The 24,890-nt window shown below is 38.6% G+C and overlaps 1 protein-coding gene across 2 annotated transcripts in view; it reads left to right on the forward strand.

Annotated features, from left to right (window-relative positions):
- Positions 1-24,890, forward strand: part of ZPLD1 (zona pellucida like domain containing 1) — a 90,443-nt gene that overhangs the window by 51,158 nt on the left and 14,395 nt on the right. For both annotated transcript variants that reach the window (XM_072934975.1, XM_002193221.5), the window contains exons 2-4: positions 8,497-8,610; positions 17,542-17,655; positions 23,650-23,870. In XM_072934975.1, the coding sequence (XP_072791076.1) occupies positions 17,550-17,655; positions 23,650-23,870 (327 nt within the window). In that variant the 5' untranslated portion in view covers positions 8,497-8,610; positions 17,542-17,549. The remainder of the gene's footprint in view (positions 1-8,496; positions 8,611-17,541; positions 17,656-23,649; positions 23,871-24,890) is intronic.

The raw sequence follows: 24,890 nt of genomic DNA on the forward strand, positions 1-24,890 counted from the left end.
AGAAGGCACAAAATCACAGGCTGGCTAAGGTTGGAAGGGGCACAGTGGGTCCATCTGCTCCAACCTCCCTGCTCCATCAGGGCACAGGGTTGGATCCAGCCAGGTCTGGAGTATCCCCAGTGAGGGACACTCCACAGCCTCTCTGGGCAGCCTGTTCAGTGCTCGGTCACTGCACAGTAAATAAATTCAGAGTATTTCAGAGAAGAGCAGCTCAAAGTGGGGATTAGTTTTACCAATTCAGATGGATCTGCCAAGGTCTGGTGATGGCACCTTCAGCAAGTGAACAAAAGAAGGAAGCAACAGCTTTGAGTTCTCTCAATGAAAAACGTGGGGTACGTTGTTTCTTACCTTGGGAGAGAAACTGTGCTACTGGAAATACATGTTCAAGCAATCAGAGAGAGAGTAACAGGTTCCTTCCCTCTCATCCACCAAAGAAATATCTGATCTTATTTGACTAAGGTAAGGGACATAATCCTCATTCTCCACTGAAATGAACAGCTTAGGGAATGTCTAACTTGTTCAGAGACGTGACAGAATGGACAAATAAAGGATACATCCAAAACTTGGAGCACTCCTCCCCCTTATAATTCTGTGTCTTTTGCTAGAGCAAAAACAATTTTGAAGTACTGGTGATCGTTGGAGTACAACACCGAATTTAAACAGAAAACAACGACTCAGCAACCTATTCACTTCCCTCAAACTATACCATTTTTTAATTACTCTACTCTCTAGCAGAAGATAAATAGCTCCTGAAGATAAACAACATTTTTTTATTGAATTTTGCCCTGACAAACAAATAGCTCCCTTGGAATCCAACCAGGTCCTGGGATGAAGATAACTCTTTACAAGAGAAAATTGTGCCTGCTACACAATAAAGAGGTGATGTAATAGACAATTAATACCCAATCTAAATTGCCGACAAGAGCAAGGTGCAATCAAATAAAATGAAAGCACTAGAGGGTGAAAGAAGTGAGAGGAGTTAACATAGAATTTTGTACATAGAGGTCTTATTCTAAATACAGATTATAGAGGAATTAAAAAAACATAATATGTAGAGGAGTCAGATGACAAGACTATTCCCTCTGATTCCAGCCTTTCTCCTGAAAAAATCCAGTGAATGCTTTTACCATAGGGCATTTGTGGATTGGTGATTTATGGGTGGGAGAGGAAAACAAGCCTGACTCATGGTAGAAAGGAATGTAGATATGTATATGGATTTTGTGTGTTGCCATAAAAGAAGAAATCACATGTCAACTTGAATGGAAAGACCGTGTTTTTGACTTCTATTATCCCTGTTGTGATGCTATTTTTAAAAAGGTTCAGTGGTCGTGATAGAAAGTTGCCTCTGCAGTAGTTCCTCTCTGTTAATTCAGGAATCTGGCTGCTTGACTAAGATGTTGAAGACTTAGGTTTAATTCCTCTATCGTCTGAGAGTGTTATTTCAATTTTATTTCTCAGGACAGTGCTTTAGGCACTGATCTAGAATATATGCTGAACTGGATTATTCTCTCACTTGCTGTAATTGATATTAGAGTCTTCATTTAACTATTTCAGAATGAGATGGGGACAAAACTTGTTGCTACTAACCCAGGTGTAAATTTAATGCCTTGACCTAATGGAGTGGTCCCCAAGGTGGAGCTGGAGGAGGGACATTGAGTCTGTCCTCTGGTGCACTGGGAAAATGCCCTGATAGCTCTGGGAATGGAGTGGGATGAGAACACAGTCTTGGTAAAACCAACGTGATGGCAGCACAACTGCTTTTATCAGCAACTTATTACAATTAGCTCTTTGCCATAAGATGCCCAAGAGGGGAAGCAAATATTTATCCAACAGGGCACAAAAATACTTTCATTCTCAGCTTTGATAATGACCATGAAATATCCATCTTGAGTGGATCCAAAGTCGTGTCCCTTTTAGCTGATGCAACCACCCAGCTGGGAACTCCTCCTTGCACAAGGAGAGCTGTTCTGGCACAGGTCCCTGCTCGGTGGGAGCCTGGGGCAGAAAGGTGTTCTTGTACTGGGTGCTCGTAAATGATCTGAACATGAGTGAAAATCGATGCACCCTTGGCAAATTATGATTTGGGAGCTCATTATCTCTTTGTGAAACTCATTTTCCAGCCTACTGATTAGGCTTATAAAAGCACAGTTTTAATATGCCTCCTGCCCTGTTTTTAATTCCCTGGCTGACAGTAAAGAAAATTCTGACCAACTCTCAGGACAATTTATGCTCTTCTTTTATCTTGATGGTATATTGATCCTGCTGAATGTTCCTTCTGCAAAATAGTGAACATGTGTCTTAAATGCAGTTTATAGGGGTTGTGTAGTAAGCTTTTCTCCTCCTTGGGGCAGTTTGCTTCTTTTGTACTCTGAGAGCAGGAGCAACCTAGGAGGAATGGGTCAAGGCTCTTCTTTGGCAAAATCTTTCTGATCTCTTTCACTCTTTTTTACTCCTTCATTAGAATTTCCTGACATTTAATGGCCTTATTGTTTTGAAGTTTTAATCTTGCATTAAATGATAGAAAATTGTCCTAGTAACTACAACAGTGACTGAACTTGACTGGGAAAAATCTTATCAAAATCGGTTCATGAATCGACTAAACACGGGAAACTCTGCATTTATTCCACTAACACTGCACTTGCCTTTTTTTTTTTCTTGAAAATAAGTAGCCTAAATCCCCCCTGCCTCCAAAAATAAGACACTTCCAAGAGAACCTTCTAGTGTAATGTAAATCAGGCTCTAAAGGTTAAAAACCCACTTATGCCAAAGGAGACATGGGGAACCATTTGGCATGGGGAGCTTTAGAGGTGCATTAAATTCCATTAAACTCTCATCCTACCTTAGTTGGTGATTGTTTTCCTTCTCGGAGAAGCCCTGGGCTGTGGGTGCATAGGTGGTGTGCAGCAGTGCTCAGACAGAGAGCCTTTGCCCAGGTCACTCTGGGCTCTCACTGAGCTGGAGCAGCAGCTGGGACTATCTGCATGTAATTTTTCACCATTGTGAGCAGGGCCTGACTCTCTGAAAAGGAGATAAAGGTCTCAGGATTTGTCCCAGGAATAATGACAACTTCAGGCATATTTCTTTGCAATGCAAGCTAAAGTACCTGTATTTTTCCAACAAATAATTATTGCCTCATTCACCCTACACTCTGGAACAGGCTGGCAATCACATGAATGAGGGAATCTTTCAGCAACTTCGCACTAAACTCGAGAACAGATGAAATAAGGAAACCACTTAGAGGAAAATGACCTCTCTGTGATGGCCCTTTCTCAGAAATAGAAGATTTGCTGTTCAGCACCATCAAGTGTGTAGAGAACCAGCTGAATGGGAGAATCTGTCCACTCCTCTAAGTACTTAATGGGACACTTATTTCCCTTTTCTAAAGAAAGGCTGGTGACATCTGCATTTAGTTGAAGAAGCTAATGGCAGAGGGAGACAAGGAAAAAGGCTATGCTGTAAAGCAAGAGCACCAGGTGAATATTCCTTTCAGGTCAAAAACACCCTTTCTTTCTCATCTGAGGGATGAGGGGGCCTCTGCAGATGAAAAAATGCTTTAACTACTGAAAAATTAAGAATAATCTAGGACAGGAATAAAGACTGAGTTTGGCTGGGAGGTGAAAATGTGTTCATAAAGGAGAGTGCCTCAGTTGTTACATTCAAATGTGTATTGTTTAGGATTCATCTAATGCTACCAAAGAGTGTGCATATTTGGAAATTGTAGCATTAAAAACAAACTTGCATCTTGTGTGTGAAAAGTGTAGCTCTCTGTGACTGATGATAAGATAGCAAATGGTAACATGGTGATTTTTTTTTTTAACTTGTGATAAAATAAAAATTTTCTGTATAATCCAAAAGGAAGTTGAATTCCAGATTTATTTTCACACTGAGCTGTCAAGTCTGTAATTGTCAACACGAAAACTCATTTTCAAGACAGCCACGGGTGAGCTAAGGTAATCTGTGGTGTAGATGTCTATCAGATGTAGGTTCTGCCAGTAGGGGCTTAAAAATCTAAAACTAAAAGGCAGAGTTGTGAAATAAAAAGGAATTTTCCATGAAGAAATGAGCTGGTTTTAATGCTGTTCCAAAGCATAGAGAGTATATACTTGTTACCACTGAGCAGGCTGGTTTACATAAATCCAGAGATGCTGAAGGAGTCTCGTGTGTATTTTTTATTCCAATTCCCAATTTATACCCACAGCCATTTCTAATTCACATTTACCTCTGCTAGTACTGAAAGAATGTTGGTCTTTTGATATATATAGTTGTGTGCTGGTAAAACTAACAGGGATTTGTCTATCCCAGTTTTGTGGTCTGTACCCAAATGGAACTGATGGGTTATTTGCAATCTCTTCAGGTCACTTTTTTGCCTTTGGTAAAACTTTGCCTAAACTGGATTTGGGTTCTGTGGTGTTTCAGTGCAGGTATACTTTCATGATAATTTTTCCCACTTGTGCTCCCTGTTCTGCTAACAGTTTGCATTGGAGAGATTTAAATTACAATTGCTATGGCAAGATAGAAAGTGAACTAGATGGTTTTGAGGTTGAATACTATTCAGTTAAAACCAGTGTGCACTTTCTCTACATGCCAATAATGTAAACAGCCATGAAAATTTTTAAGCCATATGTTTGTATGAGTATATTTGATTACAACTAGGGAGGAATCTCTCATGCAGTATTGATTTTTTGCATTTTTTTTCCTTGTGGTTACAGCACACATTGATTAGGTACAGTAAGAATTATATGAGTTGTTAATCCAGTTTAGCTGGGGTTTGAATTAAATCCGATCTTTTAGAAAATAAACTTAGGTAGTAATGTGAATTTCTTATGTCAAGGGGCTCAATGTGGACTTAATACTGAGAAATGGCTCGAAAAGCAAGTGTGTGTGTGAGGTTTAAATGCAGATGAATACAGCTATGAGAGGCACAAAACAACATTAGATGGAGTTGGGGGCTGTTTGGAGGCTTCCAAAATTTCACTGTCAGAAGAACTGAATGTGGATAATGATGATGATGATATCTTGGGAGGAAATCCATGAGAATATTCTCAAATAATAATAATAAGCCTATACACAGATATATGTCCTAAAAATATGCCAAACTTTGTCAGGTTATTTTATCAGAGAGATTTGCTTGTTTGTGTTTTGACAGCTAAGGTTGTTCTTTTAGCTGTCATTTTTTTCAGACATATTTTAAACTTTTGATGTTGACATATATGCTACAAAAAGTATATGACTAGAAAAAATTACTTACCTAATTGTGCCTAAAACTTCTTCTGTTCCTAAACAATGGAGATGTGTTTTGGCTGAACTGTTCCATTAGAAGGATATTTAAGCTGCAGAACTGATTTCATGGACGCTCCAACAATTAGTGTGCACCTTCAGAGCTCATTTCCAAAAAATCCAGAATCCCACTTCACAGAGCAAAGCATTTCACTTTTAAACTGAGAGTGGGAATTTCATATGACTTATGACATTGAAGAATATTTTGTCTTGAAATACCCTCTGTGCTTCAAGTTAGCAATCTAGCCAGGGTTTGTAGAATTTGATATTAGCAGTGAAGTTCTGACCTGGTCTGTGTTTGGTAGAAGCAAGCTTAAGATAATTCCACAGCTATTTATTAGAAGATAATAGTGATAAAACCCAGGATTTTTTTTTTTCTCATTAATAATAGAGGATGACCTTATCTATCTTATTTTTATTAAGAAAATTTCAAATCTGGCAAAATATGTAGTTTCATTGTGGGCAAAATAGCAGTAGAATTTGGCTTACACATGGACTGGTTAAAATCTTTGGACATAACCTTTTATTTGAAATTTGTTTTTCTCTATTGAGTTTTTCTATTCTCTTGCAGTTTCTCTGTCTCCTCACTGGTATTTAGATATGGGTAGCAAGGTGTGGAGACTTTCTAAGTTCTGGGGAAGAGGGAAAAAGAAATATTTTTTTAATGTGTTATACCTTTCTATATGAAAAGAGAAAGTTCTTTAGAAGCTAATTCATACAATTAGTAATCAAACTGTGTCCAAATCTCCTTGAAAATTATAGTTTAGAAGAATCAGCTTGTCTGATTTCAAATAATGCATAAAATATGAGTGAGATGGGCAGAGGGTTTTGTGGAATGGAGACAGATTTTTAATTTGGAAATGAGCAAGATGTCACCTAATGAGGTACATTTGGAAAGATTATTGTGATCTATTCATAAAAGTGTAGTCATATATTTGTTCTGCCCACAGTAACTGTTGGAAATGATACTGAAAACTTTCAAAACCATTGAATATTATACAGGGTGAAAACAGTTTTCCTTATGAATGCACTCTTAGATTAGAGCATCAAATATTTGGGGGCACATTCTCTCGAGGGTTAATGGTGAAATAGTCTGGTTGTTTTGGGTTTTTTTTTTTCCATTCAAAGAATTCTTTTTTTTTTTTAAAGTAAAGAATAGAGGAATAGCACATTATATAGCAGGAGAATTACTGAATTCTCCATAGAGAACTTGAAAAAGAAACTTGGATTTTTGAGTGTGTGTGGTATATCCTTCAGGTCAGTTATAGGTACAGTGTAATAGCAGCGAAGGACTCATTTTTACTAAGAGCAGGGATTTGTTGATTGATAACTTCCTGTTAACAAGAGTAGTTAAATAAACATGCTGGGCTGTTTTTCCACACTGCCTATGGGGTTTTAATAGATTGAGGAGAAACCAGCTGCCCTTCCAGGCGGCAGAAGCTGTTTGGGGTTGGGAAGATGCAGGAAATGGGTGTTTCCCTGGAAGGTTCAGGTGAGAGGTGCTTGCCAGCAGGGACTTTGACAGCTGTGACCTGCTGGGTGAAGGTGATGCTGGGCTGTGCTGCCCAGCTGCCTTTAGCCACCTCTGCTCACACATGTGGGCAGCTGGAAGTGTGCTCACCCCAGCCCCGCTGCTCCTACAGCTTCTGGGGGAGCTGTTCTCCCAGAGGAGCACAGCCCAGCTCCTCCGTGGATAGCTGGTGGTGAGCAGCTCCTTGAGTAAATCTCACCTAGTAAGGACCTGTCCCGCAGTCTTGTGCTTTGCCTCCTTTATTTGTTGCACAACAGTCTGCAGCGAGGGAAAGGTGGGAATGACACCTGTCAGGATTTCATAGTGTACATACTCCTGCAGAGGGAGGAAACCCAGATGTTGCAGAAGCTGTGATTGCTGTCAGTGGAAACAGAAATTGCACTGTGATTTGTGATGATTTGATGCTTTCAATAATCTCCTCTGAAGACCAAAAGGCAAGGTATGGCTTTTGTTATTGGACATGTCTTAAATAACTAAACAACATAAATAGAGATAAAACAACATAAACAGAGATTCTCATTTTGGAAACCTACTCAAGGTTAGACTGTTCTTTAAATGCACTAGTTCGTGAAACTGATATTATGTAGAGAAATTTTAGTTTGTTTGACGCTTCAGTGTTAGGAGGAAAGTCTGCTTTCCTCTGCCACTGTCTCTCATCACTGAGAATGATGAGGAGGAGGTGAGTCAGTGCATCATGTTGGTGCTGGTTCTGCCATGTCTGCTCTGGGTTGCCACCTGGATTGCCACCAATGTACACAGTGTGCTCTGCAGCACTTCGGTGTTGAAGAGGAGCTGGCCAAAGTGAAGGAATGGCAGAGGCAGGGCTTTTCTCTTTTAAAAACTGCCCCACACCCCAACAAATCCAGGCACCTCAAAGCTATCTCTATGATGCAAAAGACTATAAACTACTGTTTTCCCTGGCCAGAGGTGTAACAAAAGCTTCCAGTCATAGATGGTTATGATATAAGCTGAAGGGAGGGGGCAGAAGGAGGAAAAAGTCTAATGCCAGAAATGGGGGTTAAAGACTCCCCCCCCTCAAATCCCAGAAATAGAGGAGTAGATATTGTGAAGCAGGCTTAGTTTCTAGCAGCTTGATCTTTGCCTTTGTGTGCACTTGGCTTTGTGTGCATTGATGTCCTGTTGGTAATTATCATTCTGTTGTCACCTGTATTCACCAGGACACCCCGATATCACATTTTCATCACAGCGTGAAATGTCGCTCTTTATGCTTTTGTTTTGATTAGTACTATGAGTTTAGCCCAGAGCTGAAAAAAATCAAAAGACATTTCTCACAACACACAATGGTACATTGATAACCTTGCAGTTTAGTTACTGATCCTATCTCAATGCTTCCATCTCTCTCCTTCCTCCCACCCCTCTTTTCAAGCAGACAAGGTTTTCCCTCAACAAGCTGATGACAGAATAATTTCTCCAGGTTGATTGTTTGTCCCACATGGTCCTCTGAATTTCTTCATACAAGTGGAGAGAAGCAGATCAAAAGCCTGCAAGGAAAAAAAAAAACAGGCAGAGGATTGAAAAAAGCCACCATAAAGAACCTACTCATGTTTCATTCTGATGATGAACAGGCTTGTAAAGTATTCTGAGACCTGTCAAATTTTCCCATCTGAAATCCAGACCTATTTTAAAAAGAATTTTCATAATGAGTGTCTCTTTTCCTCCATCCACAGGCTCAGAGTATTTTCTGAAAAAGTTCTGCAGGGCAGAGGAGTTGAACAGTTGATCACATGCAGGAGCACGGGATAGATGGAGTACAGCTGACTCAACAGCTACAGGGGATTTGGGTAAGTGCCCACCATGTCAGCCAACTAGAACTTACTAAAATATTGGTTAATATCACAGTATTCATTACTTTTAAAAGGAAATTCTTGCTTTATCACCCGTCAGACAAATTTAACCTCACTAGGAAATCTCAGTGGTAGTGTGTTGGGGAAGGAGTATGCAGGGAGTGGCTGACAGGAAGGTGTTAGCGTCCAGCTGGGGTTGACTTTTGCAAGTTAGCTTTTACCTGAGGGTACACACACCAGACCTGTGCTCTTAATGCCAGGGGAGGAGGGCTATGAGCCCTGTGCAATGTGGAGGCTATCAGTGTATGTCAAACCCACTCGTGTTGCTTTCAGGAGGGAAACAATCAATTGCTTGAAGGAGCCAATGTTCCCCAGCTTGTGGTGTCAGGCAGCCTGTTCCCACAGTCATTGCATTGATGGAGGGAAATTTTGATAAGCAGGACTCCTTATCTGGCTCTGCTGCAGTTGAATGACGAGAGTTTGTTGATTGGAAATGACATTGTTTCTGGTCACAAAGCTGGCTGGACATGGTAATTGCACCACCTTTGTTTATTTTTAAAGTAATGATAACAGCGATATATTCTTCAGCGAAGATCGACGGCGCTTGAAATCGAGTCTTTGGTTAAGCTGATGAACTGATACTGTCCAAATTGACATAGTTTCTATAATTGCCTTGTGTACTGTGGGGGAAAGCCTTAAGAGCTTCAGAAGACAGGAATGCTGGCCCTGCTTGCTTATTCTCGATCAAAGAATGGTTTTACCAGTGCATGATGATTTGTTTTCTTTCAGCTAGATCTTCAGCAGTACACCCTGGCCTTGTTTTACAGGTTGGCTCAAAAATTGCTTCAAATCTGTTTTAACTTCCAAAGGGCTACAACATGGACTCGAAACATGATGAAAGAAATAGCCATGAGTGAATCTCTTCTATTTCACAATAGAAATAGTTTTTCTTTTTTAAATATAAATTTGGGAACAGAATCTCTTTGATTTAATTGTTTATGAAATCTGTGGTATTACTTACTTTCTTTGACCAAGATATTGGCAGCATTATTTACTGCTAATTTGTTTAACTTCCAAGGATTAGATAAGGTTGTACTCTACTGCAGCATTATTCTGCATCTTTACTACTTAGTTGTTGTTTCTAAAAACAAGGAAATTGAAGTAATCATGATGGCATAATCTCTTGGTGCTTTTTGTTAGGGATGTCTTATTTTACTGGTAACTTTTCAAGTTGCAAACAGATGGCTGCAGTATAATCTACTTGCTAGTGACATCAAGCATTATTTTACTAAGATTTATATTTATATTGCTCTCTTCAAAAGCATAAAAAGGGTAATTAAGTAGAATGATACTAATTTAGATCTTTATCTGCCCATGTGATTGCAGGGCTCTGGGGTCAGGCAATGGGTTTAAGAGCATCTCATCACTAGATCAGTGTGTTTGAATCCAGACCGTGGTTAGAGGCAACTGAAGGCCAGTAGAATGTGATGACACTTCAGGGGCCTCTATCAGATGATTTGTTATTTATCTGCAAATTTGCTAGCTGGTGGAACCCCTATAATGATCAGTGGTCCAAGAAGGAAATCTGTAGGCTGAATGTGCATGTGTGGAGAATGCATTTAAGCTTAGGAAAAGCCTCTTAGTTCCAGGTTTTAGGGACAGTCTTTGTACACTACCTGTGCAGGGGACGTGACACAGCTTTCCCTTTTGTGTTTCAGTCCAAGATGATCCTGGGCTTGCTTTAGTCTCAGTGATTGTCAAATTGCAATGTCTCCACTGAAAGAGAAACACATGTAGACCAGCTGCAATAGAGCTAAATGGTCCCATTTTTTTCTTCCCTATTGGATTAATTAGACAGTATCTTAGATACTGTAGTTCTGTTCATTACAGATACTTCTATATGTGCTTGCCAGCCTGTAAGTGAATGTGGCACAGCTGGTGTTTATCTGATGGCTCTTGTTTTGTAATCAGCTTGTTTGCAGTATTTTGTGGCTGAAGTAAGATAAAGAAAATCCAACATGATTTTTATTTTTGTTTTATGATGTGAGGCAGAAATGCAGTGACCTCAATGGGGAATCTATCAACGTTTTCAGTTGGTTTATGTTCTTGATGTTTCAGCTGAATCCACTTAGATTGTACTAAAGAGTTTAGCTATAAACCACAAAATTTAAAAAAAGCAGAGCACAACAAGTCAAATCATGTGGATTTTATTAATTAAAAGCAGGTCTTGATTTGTCAGGAACATCCAAATTTGAGCTAAAAATGATCTTTTCAGACTAGTCATTGCAATAGTCTCCAAATCTTATACTGAACCTAATTTCTTTTTTGCTCAGGTATCTTGCTGATGTCAAAGTTTTTCTGATGCAGTAGAAAATATGAAGAGTGGGAAAGTGAGAGGATAATCTGTTCAAAATTGTTTCATTCAGGTCCAAGGCCTTGACAATAAATTGCTTCCTTAAGACCAGTTTTCCTCACAAATCTGCTTTCACTGGCAACATTCTGTGCTTTATATCTGCACGAATGTCCTGTGGGAAACACTGGTTAGTTCATGCAGGCTGGAAGAATAGAATAGAAATGAATCTCTTCTGTGAGGCTCAGGAGATGTAATTTTCTGCATTTCTATATGTGGAACTTAAAGCTGATTTGGGTGTTCACACTTTATTGAGGTATCTGTGAACCACGGATTTGAAAACAATTTCAAACAGAGACTTACATTTTTTAGCTTAACTCTCAGATACATAATTATGAACTTTTGCTGTATGATATCATTAGCATGATTTGAAAATTGCTAGCATTTTCTTTGGTTGTTAAAATAAATGTCTGGCAGAGAAGTATAAATATACTGTTGAGGCTGCTTTTGTGGGACTGCAAAGCAAGTACTCTGGCAATATTTAAACTACAATTCAACTGTTCCATAACTAAGCAGAGCTGTGGTGAAAGTAATATGGAACAGTGTAGGGGGAAGATATCACATTTTAAGAATATTATTTCACTAGTGGATACAGGAAATGCTAGAATAAATCTGTTATTTAGCACAGAATAGCACGTAAAGAGTCTACTCCATGACCTCAACACTTGCAAGTGAATAAATTTAAATAGGCCTAGTAAGTAAAGATCTCTGGCTTGTTCAACAAATAGCTGTTTAGATTTATTTATACTTTTATAATTGTATTTTCCCAGTAGTCAGTTTCCTTGGAAGAAGGAAACTGGAAATATTTCATAAAGGTGTAGTATTCACTTGATCACCATTCTCTTCTCACATTGTAAATATGCAGTTAACTTAGTTTATTTTCAGACTAGATTTAAAAAAATATGCATCCAAAGATTGGTTATAAAAATAAAGACATACATGTATACTAAGATACAATGTTTAAAAGTTTATTAGGAATGTTTTGAAGTGTTGGAGGGTAGGGTTTTTTTTAAGAGCTTATTGGCAGTACTGTACACTAATTAAATTTCCCTACTCATTAGGCAGGGAGAAAAACTGTCTCAGCTGGAATTTTGCCTATCTGAGGGTCTGAGATGAAGCTCCAGATGGACCTGTGCTAGTCCCTCTCTCTAAACACACCTCGTTTTATAGATTCAACAGCTGTAAGACTTCTGTTATTTACACAACATACACATTTATTTCTCACTAGAGTCATAAGAGTCACAAAAAATACTGAGCTGTGAATTCTGGAAGCAGATGTAGGTTTTCACCCTTTTGGTGTTCAGAAGGGTTTAGAATGATTATTTCATTTCAATTCATAAGCACATTATGTATTACTTCCATATAAGTGTTTTATGATCTTGAATATGAGTTGGCTATTGTAGTGTGAAAACCTCAGGTCTTTCAAATTAAAGTCTAATGATTCTGATGTGGCTTCCTTTTGTGGAAACTTAACATCTCTTTCTCGGACCCTTTGGCTTTTTTGTTCTGTGAAAGAGATTATTTTAAAAATACTTGAAAATAACACAAAATTCTTTTAACTTACGCTACATTAAAAAAAAAAAAATTAGCCCAAAGCAAAAGCTCTATTTTTCAAAATCTGCAAAAATATCTTCAGTCTCATTTTCCTTGGGCACACTATGGGCACCTACTTGATTTACAAAACATCTTGGCATTTAAGACTGTAGCTATGATTTAGAATTGGTCAGGGAAAGCTCCTGTTTGATTCTGGTAGTATTTTGATTAAGGAGGTATTCCAAGCTTTGACCCAACATTTCATTACAAATCTAATATATTATGGAGTTAATTCAGGATTTCTTTTTATAAATCTCAAGAATTGAGGGCAAAAATATGACTAGAAAATACGTACAGGTCATTCTGAGGCCAGATAATTGATGCTGAGGCAAGTCTGTGTCCAACTAAAATGTGTTTTTAAATCATGGTCTTTCTCATTCAGTCCACAACTGCTGTGTTCTGAATAGCTACAAGAGAGATTAGTTTACTTATTTAAAAAAAATATTTTCACTATTTCCATGTGTGAACAATCAGCTGGTTTTGTACATCCTGAGGTGCACTGATTTCTGATGATCTTAGTTTTCTTATTTCCTCATATATGTAAAATTATTACATTTGCTGTGAGCCCTTAAATACTGTGATTTTGGGGATATACAGGCTGTTCATATGTTTAATAGGAAACTTGAACTTCGAGACACATGTGTGTGCTTCTGTGTGTTTGCATTTGTCATGTACATATATGTGTGTACATGTCTGTATATATTTATTTTTTCCATTTTGCAGGTTTTCCTAGGTGTCAGAAATGTGATGGCACTATGGGGCCTGAAATCACAGAACACTCTAAAAAGATACCAAAGATAATCCACAAACATAGAGAAATATTGTAGTTGAAATATATCTTAAAGTTCTTTGCACCTCAGTTACCCTTTTTTCTATTAAAAAAAACCTTAAAAAAAAGGCAATTATCACCTTTTGATAGGCTTGTGTTTAAAAGAGTTACTGTAAAGATCTAAGTCCTGTTTTATCTGCATCCTGAGACCCAAGGATATAAAGTGGAAGTGAAAATGATCTGGATAATCTATTTCAATAGGATGTACAACTTAAAAAGTTCCACCGAAGAACTTGAGGTAGAGAGATATTCCTCTGGTTTTGATCACTGGGTTACTTTTAAGTGATGGCAAACAGTCTTGTGTGTGTTTAGAAGCAAAGTGGCTCTGGAGGACCCGACAGTGGCACCATAAATGCACTTCACAACTATTCAGGGCTTGGGTGCACGTGCAGAAGCAGGTGTGGCAGGAAGGTGAATGCAAGCCAGAAGGACAAGGAACTATTCTGTCACAAGATGACCAAGATGGACTTGTTGAACTGTGTAATGATAATTTGAAAATATTTTTTGTGAGCAGAAGTAATGTTTTTACTCCGTTACTTGTAGATAACCTGATGTACATTGCTAGACAACATCTAGGCAGTTACTAGGTATACTAGGTAAGTATGAAAACACTTACAAATGTGCCACCAGCTTATTATGAGTTCATCACATCTTTAATTTTCTTTCAGAAATTTTTGTTATTACTATTAACTATTCTTTTTGAAAGATGTGTGCAGTCAGAAGCCATGATGCTCACCATATTCTGCTGAACTGCCATACCCTGGGAATTAAAATTAGAGAATTAGCAGTGGACTATAGGAAGTTCTTATAAAATACAGGAAGACTATTTGAAATAATAATGTGCTTAGAAGTTGCAACTGGCTTAAAAATGCAATTCAATAAAAATATAGGGCTGAATCAGTGAATGCTGGTGACAATGGAAAATTTAAGACCTTTTAGAGAGCATGGGAGAGAAGACAAATAAATATCAGGTCATGACAGAGGAAAGAAGAGGAAATTTAAATCAAACTACAGCTTTTCAGTGGAATTAAAATCCTAAATTGACTGCAAAAGCTTGTGATGTTTAAATCATAAGCATCTTTACTTGGGAATTCTCTGCAGGTTTTTTGGCATGGTGAAGTTTATCAAAGCAGGGACAAGGGCTTTGTAAAGTGATAGCAATGAAAGTGAGGACTGACTGCTGCAGCTCTGACCTCTCTGTGCTCTTCACTGCAGCAGAACAGGAGGGCCTGGGTCTTGGTGCCTCGGTGAAACGTGGTATGGGTTTGTTGTTTGAGTTTAATGAACAGAAAGAGTCAGATTTCCCTTGCAGTATGTGTTGACATCTTTTTAATCCTGGATAATTTTTAAAAGCATTCCTCAGAAAAAGCATACTAAGAATTGCACGCCAAATGAAGAAAAAAAGGCAAATATCTTCCTCACGATTTTCATTCCAGGATTCTAAATCATCTCATTCCTGACCACTTGCAAGCTGTCTTATGATTTTGTACATGGATTTTTAGTTTCACATTTATATGCCAGCAAGCATATCATGTTCCTGTTACTATTTTGGTAAAACTTTTATGCTTCTGTAATTGTATTAAATGGTCAGCCATATTGGTATGGTACAAAACTTTTGGTTAGGATGTCTTATATATTTTGAGGAGGTTGAAGTTCAGAAATTTCTGTTGAGCATTAGGTTGCTAGGGGCCTTTAAGACCAGACTGGAAAAGCAAGAATGCCTTAATTGTGTCTGGGGTGGGCAGATCAGTGATGTTGGCCTCTCAGGATGCTTTCTAGCTGTGCAGTTCTCTTGATAAATAAAAAAGAATGCATATTCCTAGCTTATTTAACCAAAAGCAGCAGGAGTCAGCTCAATTGGTGATGTGGATCTGCATGTTGATTCATATGCAAATGAGTCAATAGCCAAAAAGCAAGTAGGACATTATTGGTTGTGTTATAATCTGAATTGTTCTGAATACAGCTAGAAATAATGCTATAAATACTTAATGTCTTAATTCAGATTTCTTCCTTAGCAATCATCTATCCTTCCTCCAAAATGCAGCAGTTTAAGTTATGTTTAATAATTAAAATTTTAGAATTTATTATGAAGTTCTGCTTTTCATCTAAAATAATACTTACAGCTTTATCAGTGGCATCTTTCATTTAACTCTTTTCAAACAGTTTTTTTTTTTACTAGCAGAAAACCACTGTGGATGTTAGAAAATTAAACTCAGATTTAGATCTTGGTAAATTGCCCTTGATGTATCCCATTGTAATGGACATCAGAAGCCAGCCCATATACAAGAGATCAGTAGTAGCCACTTTATGGATGTAACTGCTGTATGTACAAGCAGAGGTAAGGCTCCAGAACACTGGAGAAATGCCAACTTTCTGAAAGAAAATATCTTTCTTTCAAAATAACGTGTGCATTCTCATAGTAAACAAACAAGGAAAACACTGCTGTGCTTCTTCATCTGAGAGTGATGGACAGGGTGAAGAGATCATGAAAATACTGAGGTTTCATAGCAACCCAGTTGGAAATTTTATTTTCTTTCTTATGTTTCCACAATTCTTCATCAACATTAGCTGCAAATGCTGTCAATCTCCACAGGAATCTAATGGAAGAACTGTTAAGAGTCAGAGAGTGCTTTTGTTTGGAATTTAGTATCCACCTGAAACAAAAAGGAGGTTGAATTGTTGCTGTAACTCACTTGTTGAGAAAGTTGTGAAGAGCTAGGTGGGAGAGCTGCTTTTGCATGTGATAATAGCAAAAGTTACACCTGACTTCCCAAATGTTCATGCTTAGCTGGAAGCTGGTGTTTCCAATTCTGCGTTTTATTCTGTGTACTTCCAAGCAGGATTACACAGGAAACATTGGCTGTCCACTTGGGCATACCTTTGACATTTTTAGAAGAATTTGGGTCAGTGTTTTCTTGTAGTTGCTCTGTTCATGGACAAAGCACGTGGGAGTGTCCTCTGAGGGTCTTTCAACGCAGAGCATTACATGAGCATGGTTTGAAAATTAGTGAAACCTTTGCATTATTGAGGAGAAGTAGCTCACACTGCTGTGCAGCCTTGAAAGCTCCAGTAAAGAGCAAAGGTTTGTCTCAAATGTTCTCTCCATGTGCTGTGGCCAGCTCTTCTCAGCAATGCAGTTAGGGCTGCATTCAGGCGTGCAACATCTCTGGAGTTTGCACATGTTCCTCATCTCTAGGTGATCTATAGTCTTAGAGGAAGCAATTTCCTAAATCTTAGAACTGCTGAGTTCCTGTCTAGGCAAACAGAGACCATTGCCACATTTGGGGTCTACATCAGCAGCTATATTCTCTAGAATGACAGAATCTTACACATGTAAAAACCCCAAACAAACAAAATAAACCAAACAAAAAATTAGTGCACTTGGATCCACGGACAAAAATCTCAATATTTTGGGATGCTTTTGACAGACATGTATAAAAAGCTGGGGGGTTTTACGTGGTGGTAAGTACCACAGGTATTACATCTTGGAGCTTTCCTTGCAGAAGGAATCATTGCTGAGAACATTAGAAATTTTTGTGTTCTGATTGCCAGATACAATCCAAGTAGATGCAAGTATCTGTACCAGCTCTTTGTGTAACCTCAATTTAATTGCATTTGTGCTGCAAAGAACAAATGTTTGGCAAATAGATATGAACCAATTTTTATTCTAGGATCTTGAGCCTGAGAATTGCTGAGCATTTATTTCTATGGTTTTCCATTATTTAGAACAATAGTTTTATCTTAGCCAAGATGTTTTTCTTAAGGAATTTTACACTGAAACATCAAGAAACTGTTTGAATTTAAATATTCAAGCAATTCTAGTCTATCAAAATATTTTAAGGTTTTTTTTCCCATTTTCTATTATCCTTGAGTGCCTTTTATTTTGCCACAAGTTATGACTGAAAGTTGTAGAAGTTAATAGAAATCACACATTACTCAGGAGCAGAGCCCTGCTGTCTGTGACCCATTTCCCACAAGCTTGTGAGCTCCAGTTCCTTTGCTGGAGACCGTTGCCTCCTGAGTGACAGAATGTTTGCAGTGAGCATCTTTAATGCCATGAACAGATGTGTGCAATAACCACTTGATGTTTTGCTAGGTTTTGCAATGGAACAGGTATGGTTGCTGCTCCTGTTGACAATTAAAGTGCTCCCAGTGACTGCTCAGTTCAATGGATACAACTGTGATGCTAACCTCCATAGCAGGTTTCCTGGTAAGTATTTAATAGACTTTTTTTTCTAATGGCTTCTTTATTGTCTTGGTTCAAAGCAGTTCTTATTTTTAAATACAGAGCTTTAAATCTGTCTAAGGCCTGGGGGTAGGACTCAACATTAATTGAGTGTTAACTGTTTTTGTGACAATGAACCTGCCTAATGCTGCACTTTGCTTTCTTCTTAATTGCACAATGGGTCAAATTCAGCCTGGTAGCAAGGCAAACAATTCCCCTCACACCTGTGGGGCTTGACCTGCTTTTGCCAGTGCTCTAAATTGTCCAAGACATTCACCAGAGCTCATATTGTTGTAAATGTTCTCTATAGATTTAGCACTCTCACACTTCTAAATGGGTTTTCTTTCATGTTTTGATTTTATAGTTTTCTTTTCCTGGGTAAGATAATATAATTATATCCTTTTAGTAAAGGAAAGGAATATGTATCTCTTTTAAGCAAAATTACCTTGATGGCAAAATTTTAGTGCCTCACTCCAACATCAAATCCTTGCCTAGGGATAGGTGAAGCAATGACTTTTGTCTATGGATGATGTATTTTCCTTCCTCTAAGAAAATGGGAATGAAGTCATTTTGGGCACATTGGATGCTCAGAGCTGTTAATACAATGAGAAATAGAAATGAAATGTCAGTCTTGGTGGCATGGTATCAGGGTTTACTCAGGCAAAGGTTCCTTTTAGTTTCTATTATATTGCTGATCCTTCCTGTTTGAGTTTTATCATGGGCAGAAGAATAATAATAAAAAGAAGGCTGTGAACACTGTCGCTCTCACATCTTGTTTTCCTGAGATAGCAATTGAATTGACTAGTTCAGTAATGAACATTCAGTGTAGTATTACACTGTAATACCTCTCCTGTTGTTGCTTTCTGAATAATAAAAGTTTAGATTTTTTTTTTTCAGGAAGGGTCAGCTCTTTTATTAAATTTAAGTCAGCAGAAGGCAGAAAGTCAGTTTATTGATTCCAGTGTTACTATCACACTGCTAGGTGTTTTGTTGTCATAAGGACCAACCAGTGGGTTTTCTTTTCCAGTTAATCAATATGAACATGAAGAAGAGAGAAATGAGACATGCAAAAAAGATCAAATAGATTGTCTCCATTCCTGAGAAAATCACAGTTTAGCTGAGTATTTTGCAAGCTACTTTATATACATATATATATATTCCTATTCTATTCATAATATATATATTCAACTTCTTAGAGTCAATTTTTACAGGCTTGCCTCTGAATTTTGTCCACCTGCTTCGGAGCTACCTTTTGAGTTTCTGATGTAATTGTGGTTTATTTGGTCCCCGTTTGAGGCTTCTTGAGATGTTTGCAACAGAAAGAGGGAAGTTTATGTTGCTCTTTCTGTGTTTTAAAATTTTTCTCTGGTCATTTTTTGCACCTGCTCTGTGCCAATGTTTGTTTGCAATGTGATACCTGCGAATTGAATTAATCTCCTGTTGAGGGTATTTAGGGGCCTCTTGCAGTTCTGCCTCATAAAAATGAGTCATATCAGATTCCATGTCTGCCAAATCTCATTGACTTGGGAGAAAATCTGTTTAGGTTGCAGGCAAACAGATTTTTTTTTCAAGTAAATTCTAATCACCCCTCACTGGCCAAATGAGCTGAGAGCAGAGATTCAAAGGCCAGGATTTGATCAACAGGCTTACTGTTAATTTTGAGAGCTAGGAAATAAAAATAATTCTGTTTGTTAGTTGTGCATCTGAGATGGTGGTGAAAGCCAGGAACCCCTTTTACCCCAAATTTAGCAGGTGTTGTTTTCAATATGCAGAAGGGTCTGCTATTTAATGGGCTTGGGCTAGTGGAGCTGAGAGGTGCTGAAGATGGAGAGAGAACCTCTGCAGGTTTTGGGGATGCTGCCTCAGGGCCCTTGGGGCTCAAATGTAAGGGGAGAGGTGAGAGAGAGGTCAAAAAAGGGAACATTTAAAAACCGGTATGTTCCAGGCTGAGATACTACTCACAGAACCTGGCTATGGACAGATTTTTTTCCTGTTCCTTATTTTTTCCACACAAGGAGTCTTTATTGCTGTCAGCTGGAATTCCAAGCGTGATGTGCAGATACCGGAGAAGCCATTGGGTGTTGAAATTATCTCCTCTTTTTCTTTAAATGTTGATAAGAAACAGAAGTTCTCTACAACAAAGAGGACAAATAAAGCCTTCCTAGAGAAACCATGGAGCTCATCCATTTTTCATTTGTTTGTGCTTTTATCATTCATCACTTAGGTGACTTTTTGCATTGGAATAGTGCTGCATAAATAGGATGACAATCAAACAGAACTTTTGTTTCTGCAGTTTGCGGGTTTATTTTAGGGTGCAGGTATGCAATAGTCATCAGGAATGAAGGAAAAATAGCCCCATTTTTGGTACACTGTCATGGTTTGATGCTGGCACAATGCCAGTGCCCCTATGAAAATGTAATTTCTTAACTGAATGCTGTGAAATGTGATTGAGAACAGAGCAAAGCAGGCCTAAGCTTAATAACAAGGAAAAAAAAACAACTTTATTAAGCTACTACTACTATACTACTATAAAACGAAAAAGAAAGGAAAAAAACCACACACAAATTCAAAATGAAAACCTTCTAAAGCATTCCTCCTCCCACCATCCAACTCCAACAAACCACAGTGAGACAAAACCTGGACCCTAATCAGGTTTCCACCCTCTAGACAATTGATATTTAGTTCATTGAGGGAGAGAGGAGCCCCTCTCTTTCAAACCAAGGAGGAGAAAAGTTTCACAAAGCTTTCATTTCTCAGGAAGGGTTAAAAGTCCCGACTCCCAGAGATGGCTCGCTGCCCAGGCTCCAGCTCCCACAGGCGGCTGGGCACCTTGCGGCCTCCCCGCTCTTCTCCTTCCCTGCGGTGTATCGCTGATAAACCACCGCTGTCTCTTGAGAGAGAGAGAGAGAGAGACTCTGGGGGGAACGGAGACAGCCCAGATTTCTCTACCCTTCCATCCGCAGGGGGCCAGCCCAGTTCCAGTCCCTCCACCCTTGGGCCTACCTCCAAAGGCCACATGGCTTTTCCCCTGCCCCACCCAGCTTATTGCCAGGCAGGGGAGAGGCTGCACTGACCGCTGACCGGAACCAAAGAGAGCGAGTTCTCCTGGGAATTCTGCTTTTAACCTCTCTGTGTTCTCAGAGGCGTGTCCACCTTCAATTGGTCAATGTCCAAATTGACCTCTTCCTTCCGGAAAAATTCTTTTTCTGTGTCAAACCACGACATACACAGAAAATGCAGTGATTTTCTTGTACCAAAGCTAGATGTGCTCTAGAGAATGTATAAGTAGTTTAGATCTTGCCATCATTCAGAAAGCTCACGCAGAGAAAAAAACTTTAGTTCTGCATTGCAGTAAAGCATCTTTTTTAGAGGGCTTCTGGGGCATAGAACCATAGCAGTCTGTCTCCAGCTGGGACATGCAGTTTTGATTCTGGGGGTTCTTGTCTTGAGTTCATGTTGAGAACTTTGTAGGAACTGAGGAAATGTTGCAGCTTTTTCACATGCACTATGCATTTTAATTCAATATCAAAGCAGGGATTTGATCAAAGAGGAGGTTTGTGAGGAGAAACTGGTTTTGGACTACACAGATCTTTTCATTCCCCTTCTGATGGAATGACTTTTATCAATGGTATTCTGTAGAAACTCTTGTCCTCTGGGGTTTTTTTTGCTGCCTGCCTTGGGGTGAGTTGTCAGCATATGGAGGGGTAACAGCGCAGAAGTGGGCAGTGGAGCTCCCAGCATTTGCCCCCACGAGTCTGCCCATAATTCAAGATGGTCTCTGTTCCTGTAGGATCTGTGTAGCCCTTGGGCTTTACTCCCTTGCTTTGGAGACATCCATGAGCACTTCTGGCTGTGTATAGCTTGTGTGACTTGAGTCAGAAAGAAACCAAGTGGTTTGCCTTTATGAAAACTCTGTGACAGAGAGGCCATTATAGTTAAGGCTTCATCAGTTGGGTCCCAAAACCTTCAAACCATCGCTCCTCTGACTCAGAAAACCAGAGGCTTTTAATGCAGGAATGCAAATACTTTTTTGTTTGTTTGTTTTTTTAACTTATAGGAATAACATTTACCTTCCCAAATTGTCAAGAAATGAGCTAGATATGTAACATCTAAGAGGGCATTAGATCTGTTTGGGACTGGCTGCAGATTGATTTCTGAACAAAAAAGGTTTTAATTCCAGAATGGATTAATTTGGCAGCAATATTTCCTCATGAAGTAGTAGGCAGAAAAGATTGAGTCTGGAAAGGTTGTTTATCCTTCTGTATCAAGCACAAGTTGGTTTTGTACGCTAGGGTCTCATTTCCCATAGTGTCAAATGACAATTTTGCAAGCAGTAGTAGTAGCTTAATTGGTAAAGTTATTATTCTGCTTTTTGAAAAGGCTTGAAGTGAGTTATGAAATTAACTGAGCCACTTTGTTACACCCTGCAATTCATTATGATCTGTCTATACATCAGTCTGAGGAAACATAAATGAACACTTTGCTGTTCCCTGTTTTTGGCTGGCCCCTCTACTTTGGTACACTCATTAAAAGGATGGTGATAGTCCTCCTGCAGTGGAAATGAAGGCATGCTGCTTCCTGATCTTTGTGTGTTACATTAGTGGGATTATGATTGTGTACCAATCAGGAGAATTTCATGCCAAATCACTTCACCTTCTGTCTTGCCTCCAGTACCTGAATTTCTGCCCAAATTTACACCCAGTGAGTAACATTTATCATGGCATTAGCTCAGGATTGAGTTTGGCCAGTTATTTTCTGCACTTGATTGCTTTGGCTTGAAAGCCACCATTAAAGCTGTCTAAATTAAACTGCTTGTGCTCCTTTACCATGAGGGAAGAGCTAGTTCATTGTAATGGAAATTTTATTTCTTCTCTGCTGTGACTATGCAGTGAAACAATTCGTTTTAGCAGGCTTAATGGTACAGTATTGACTGAAGTTGTTCTACAATTTTAATAGCCCTTAATCTTTAAGCAGATGCAATAAATTAGTTCTATAAAGGAGTAATGTCTGTGTTTAACACAGTGCAGTATGTATTTTTGTAAAGCACTAGGGGGAAACAGCCCCTCAACCTTCTGTGGGCAAAGAAGACCTTAAAGAGGAGCAGTATTAGAGCTTTAAAGCAAAACAATCTGGTGCTTGTGCCTGTATCTGAACCTGATGCTTTTCCATTCAGAACATAAAAATCTTCAGAACTTTTGAATAAAAGGTCAAATTGGCAAAGACAGTTTCTTTGCTGTTCAAAAATTGATCAGTTTTAACAGCTGCTTCTTTCTAGGCCTTTTGTGTTGTCATAATGCACAGAATGAAAGATTGCAAGATGCTTTGTGGTATTGATCATAATCTTTCTAGAGCCAACTGATTTTTCATTAAAGCTCAAGTTGATGGTTCTTAAAAAAAAAGCCCCAAAGCCAAAACCCAGGGAAAACCAATTTTGGAGAGATCATAATAAATTACTCTGATATACTGTTGATTGTACTTCAAAGTCTGCACTGCCTGAGACTGTGATCTCATACACAGTGGACTCCAGACAACTCAGAAAAATGTGGCCAGTTTCCATGCCAGAATGGGTTAGGAGGCAGAGCTTGGCCTTCTCTATTTCTCAGAATTGCTGGAAATTTCTGTTCCAGAGAGGGCTGCTTAATCAGACTCCAAATATTTAACCACTTGCTCTTTTCTACTTTGTTGCAGTGTTTCATTTTATGAATGTGCTACTAAAAGATTTGCTGCAGGATTAATGTATTTCTGGCTTGGTTACACTATGTTACTATATTATTCTTGATTTTTTCTTCAGCAAAATGGTAGGTCAAATCTGTTCTTCAGACTAATGCAATCCCTTCCTTTATATTCTAATATTTTCCTGAAACTGAAATCTAAAGATTTATTTGTTTGGAAGTCACAATGCTGCACTAACTGCTGAATAGTTGTATAATGATTGCTTCAAATCTTCTGACAATGTCTTTCCCTGTATTTTTCTTGCAGCTGAGCGAGATATCAATGTTTTCTGTGGAGTACAGACAATTACTATGAAGATAAATTTTTGCACAGTTCTTTTTTCTGGTTATTCTGAGACAGATCTGGCACTGAATGGGAAACATGGGGATGCCCACTGCAGGGGCTTCATCAATAACAACACCTTTCCAGCAGTGGTCATTTTCATCATCAATCTGAGTACTTTGGAATCTTGTGGAAACACTTTAGTGGTAAGACCAAGTCAAAGCAAAATTATGGCTATGTATACATAGGATCAAGTGAATGCCCTTGACAGCATTGTGTCTTTCATAGATAATATTTACTTGGTTTTATCCAGTTGCAAACATATTGCATACATCGAAGAAAACCAGAGGAAGCTGGTAACTTATAAGGGACACACATCTGTCCTCTGATTAGAAAATATATTTTTTATTTAAGTATTTTTTCAGTGGAAGAATGAGATTTTTCCAAGGTGTTTCTAAAACCCTTGCTGACCATGCCTTAGATTTTGCAGAAGTGGAGAGTTTGACAGTTCTTGTCTATCACATTGAGTGATATCAAAGTACCTATGAATAACTTTAAAAAACAAGTTTAAAAATGTATTGTTTTGAAGGCTTTTATTCTCTCCAGAATTCTTATTTGCACTTCATCCGTGTTGGTTTTTATAACAAACCCCCTGTTCTGTTGCTAATAATTTTGCTGAAATGTTTGCTATGCTCTGTGACCTCTTTGCCTTAGGCTGAGTTTTCTTTTAAAATTTCACCAAACAACCAGTTCAGCCAATTCAAGACTCTCTTTTCCAACTGTAGCACCTCTATGACTTGCAGTAGAATAATTTTCCAGGAAGGAACTTCTTCCTGTTCCTGTGTAGGTGGTCACCTTGTAAACTCCCTGAACTTGCTATTTGATCATTATTGCAAGAGCCTGATGTTCAAAACAAAACAAAAAGACCCCTCAGTCTGATAAGTCCAAATAACTGGAGCTTCCCATGAAGTCCCCACTAGGCTGCACTGAATACAAAGACAAAGCAGCTGCTAAAAATATAACAAAAAATATTTCCCTATCCTCTCTGTTTATTCACGCTGTGCCCCCAAATGAAGACAAAAATGGAGCAGGGAGCATTTCTTATCATGTTCCTCACACTAGAGTTTTACAGTCCCCTGCATTTCTTGGCAATGTTTCACAGCAAAGACCTTCAAGATAATTTTCAATAAAAGTAAAGGAAAGACAACAGTTTGGCAGAACTTGTG

This window comes from Taeniopygia guttata, chromosome 1, assembly GCF_048771995.1.
Source record: "Taeniopygia guttata chromosome 1, bTaeGut7.mat, whole genome shotgun sequence".
In the NCBI taxonomy this organism is placed as follows: Eukaryota; Metazoa; Chordata; class Aves; order Passeriformes; family Estrildidae; genus Taeniopygia; species Taeniopygia guttata.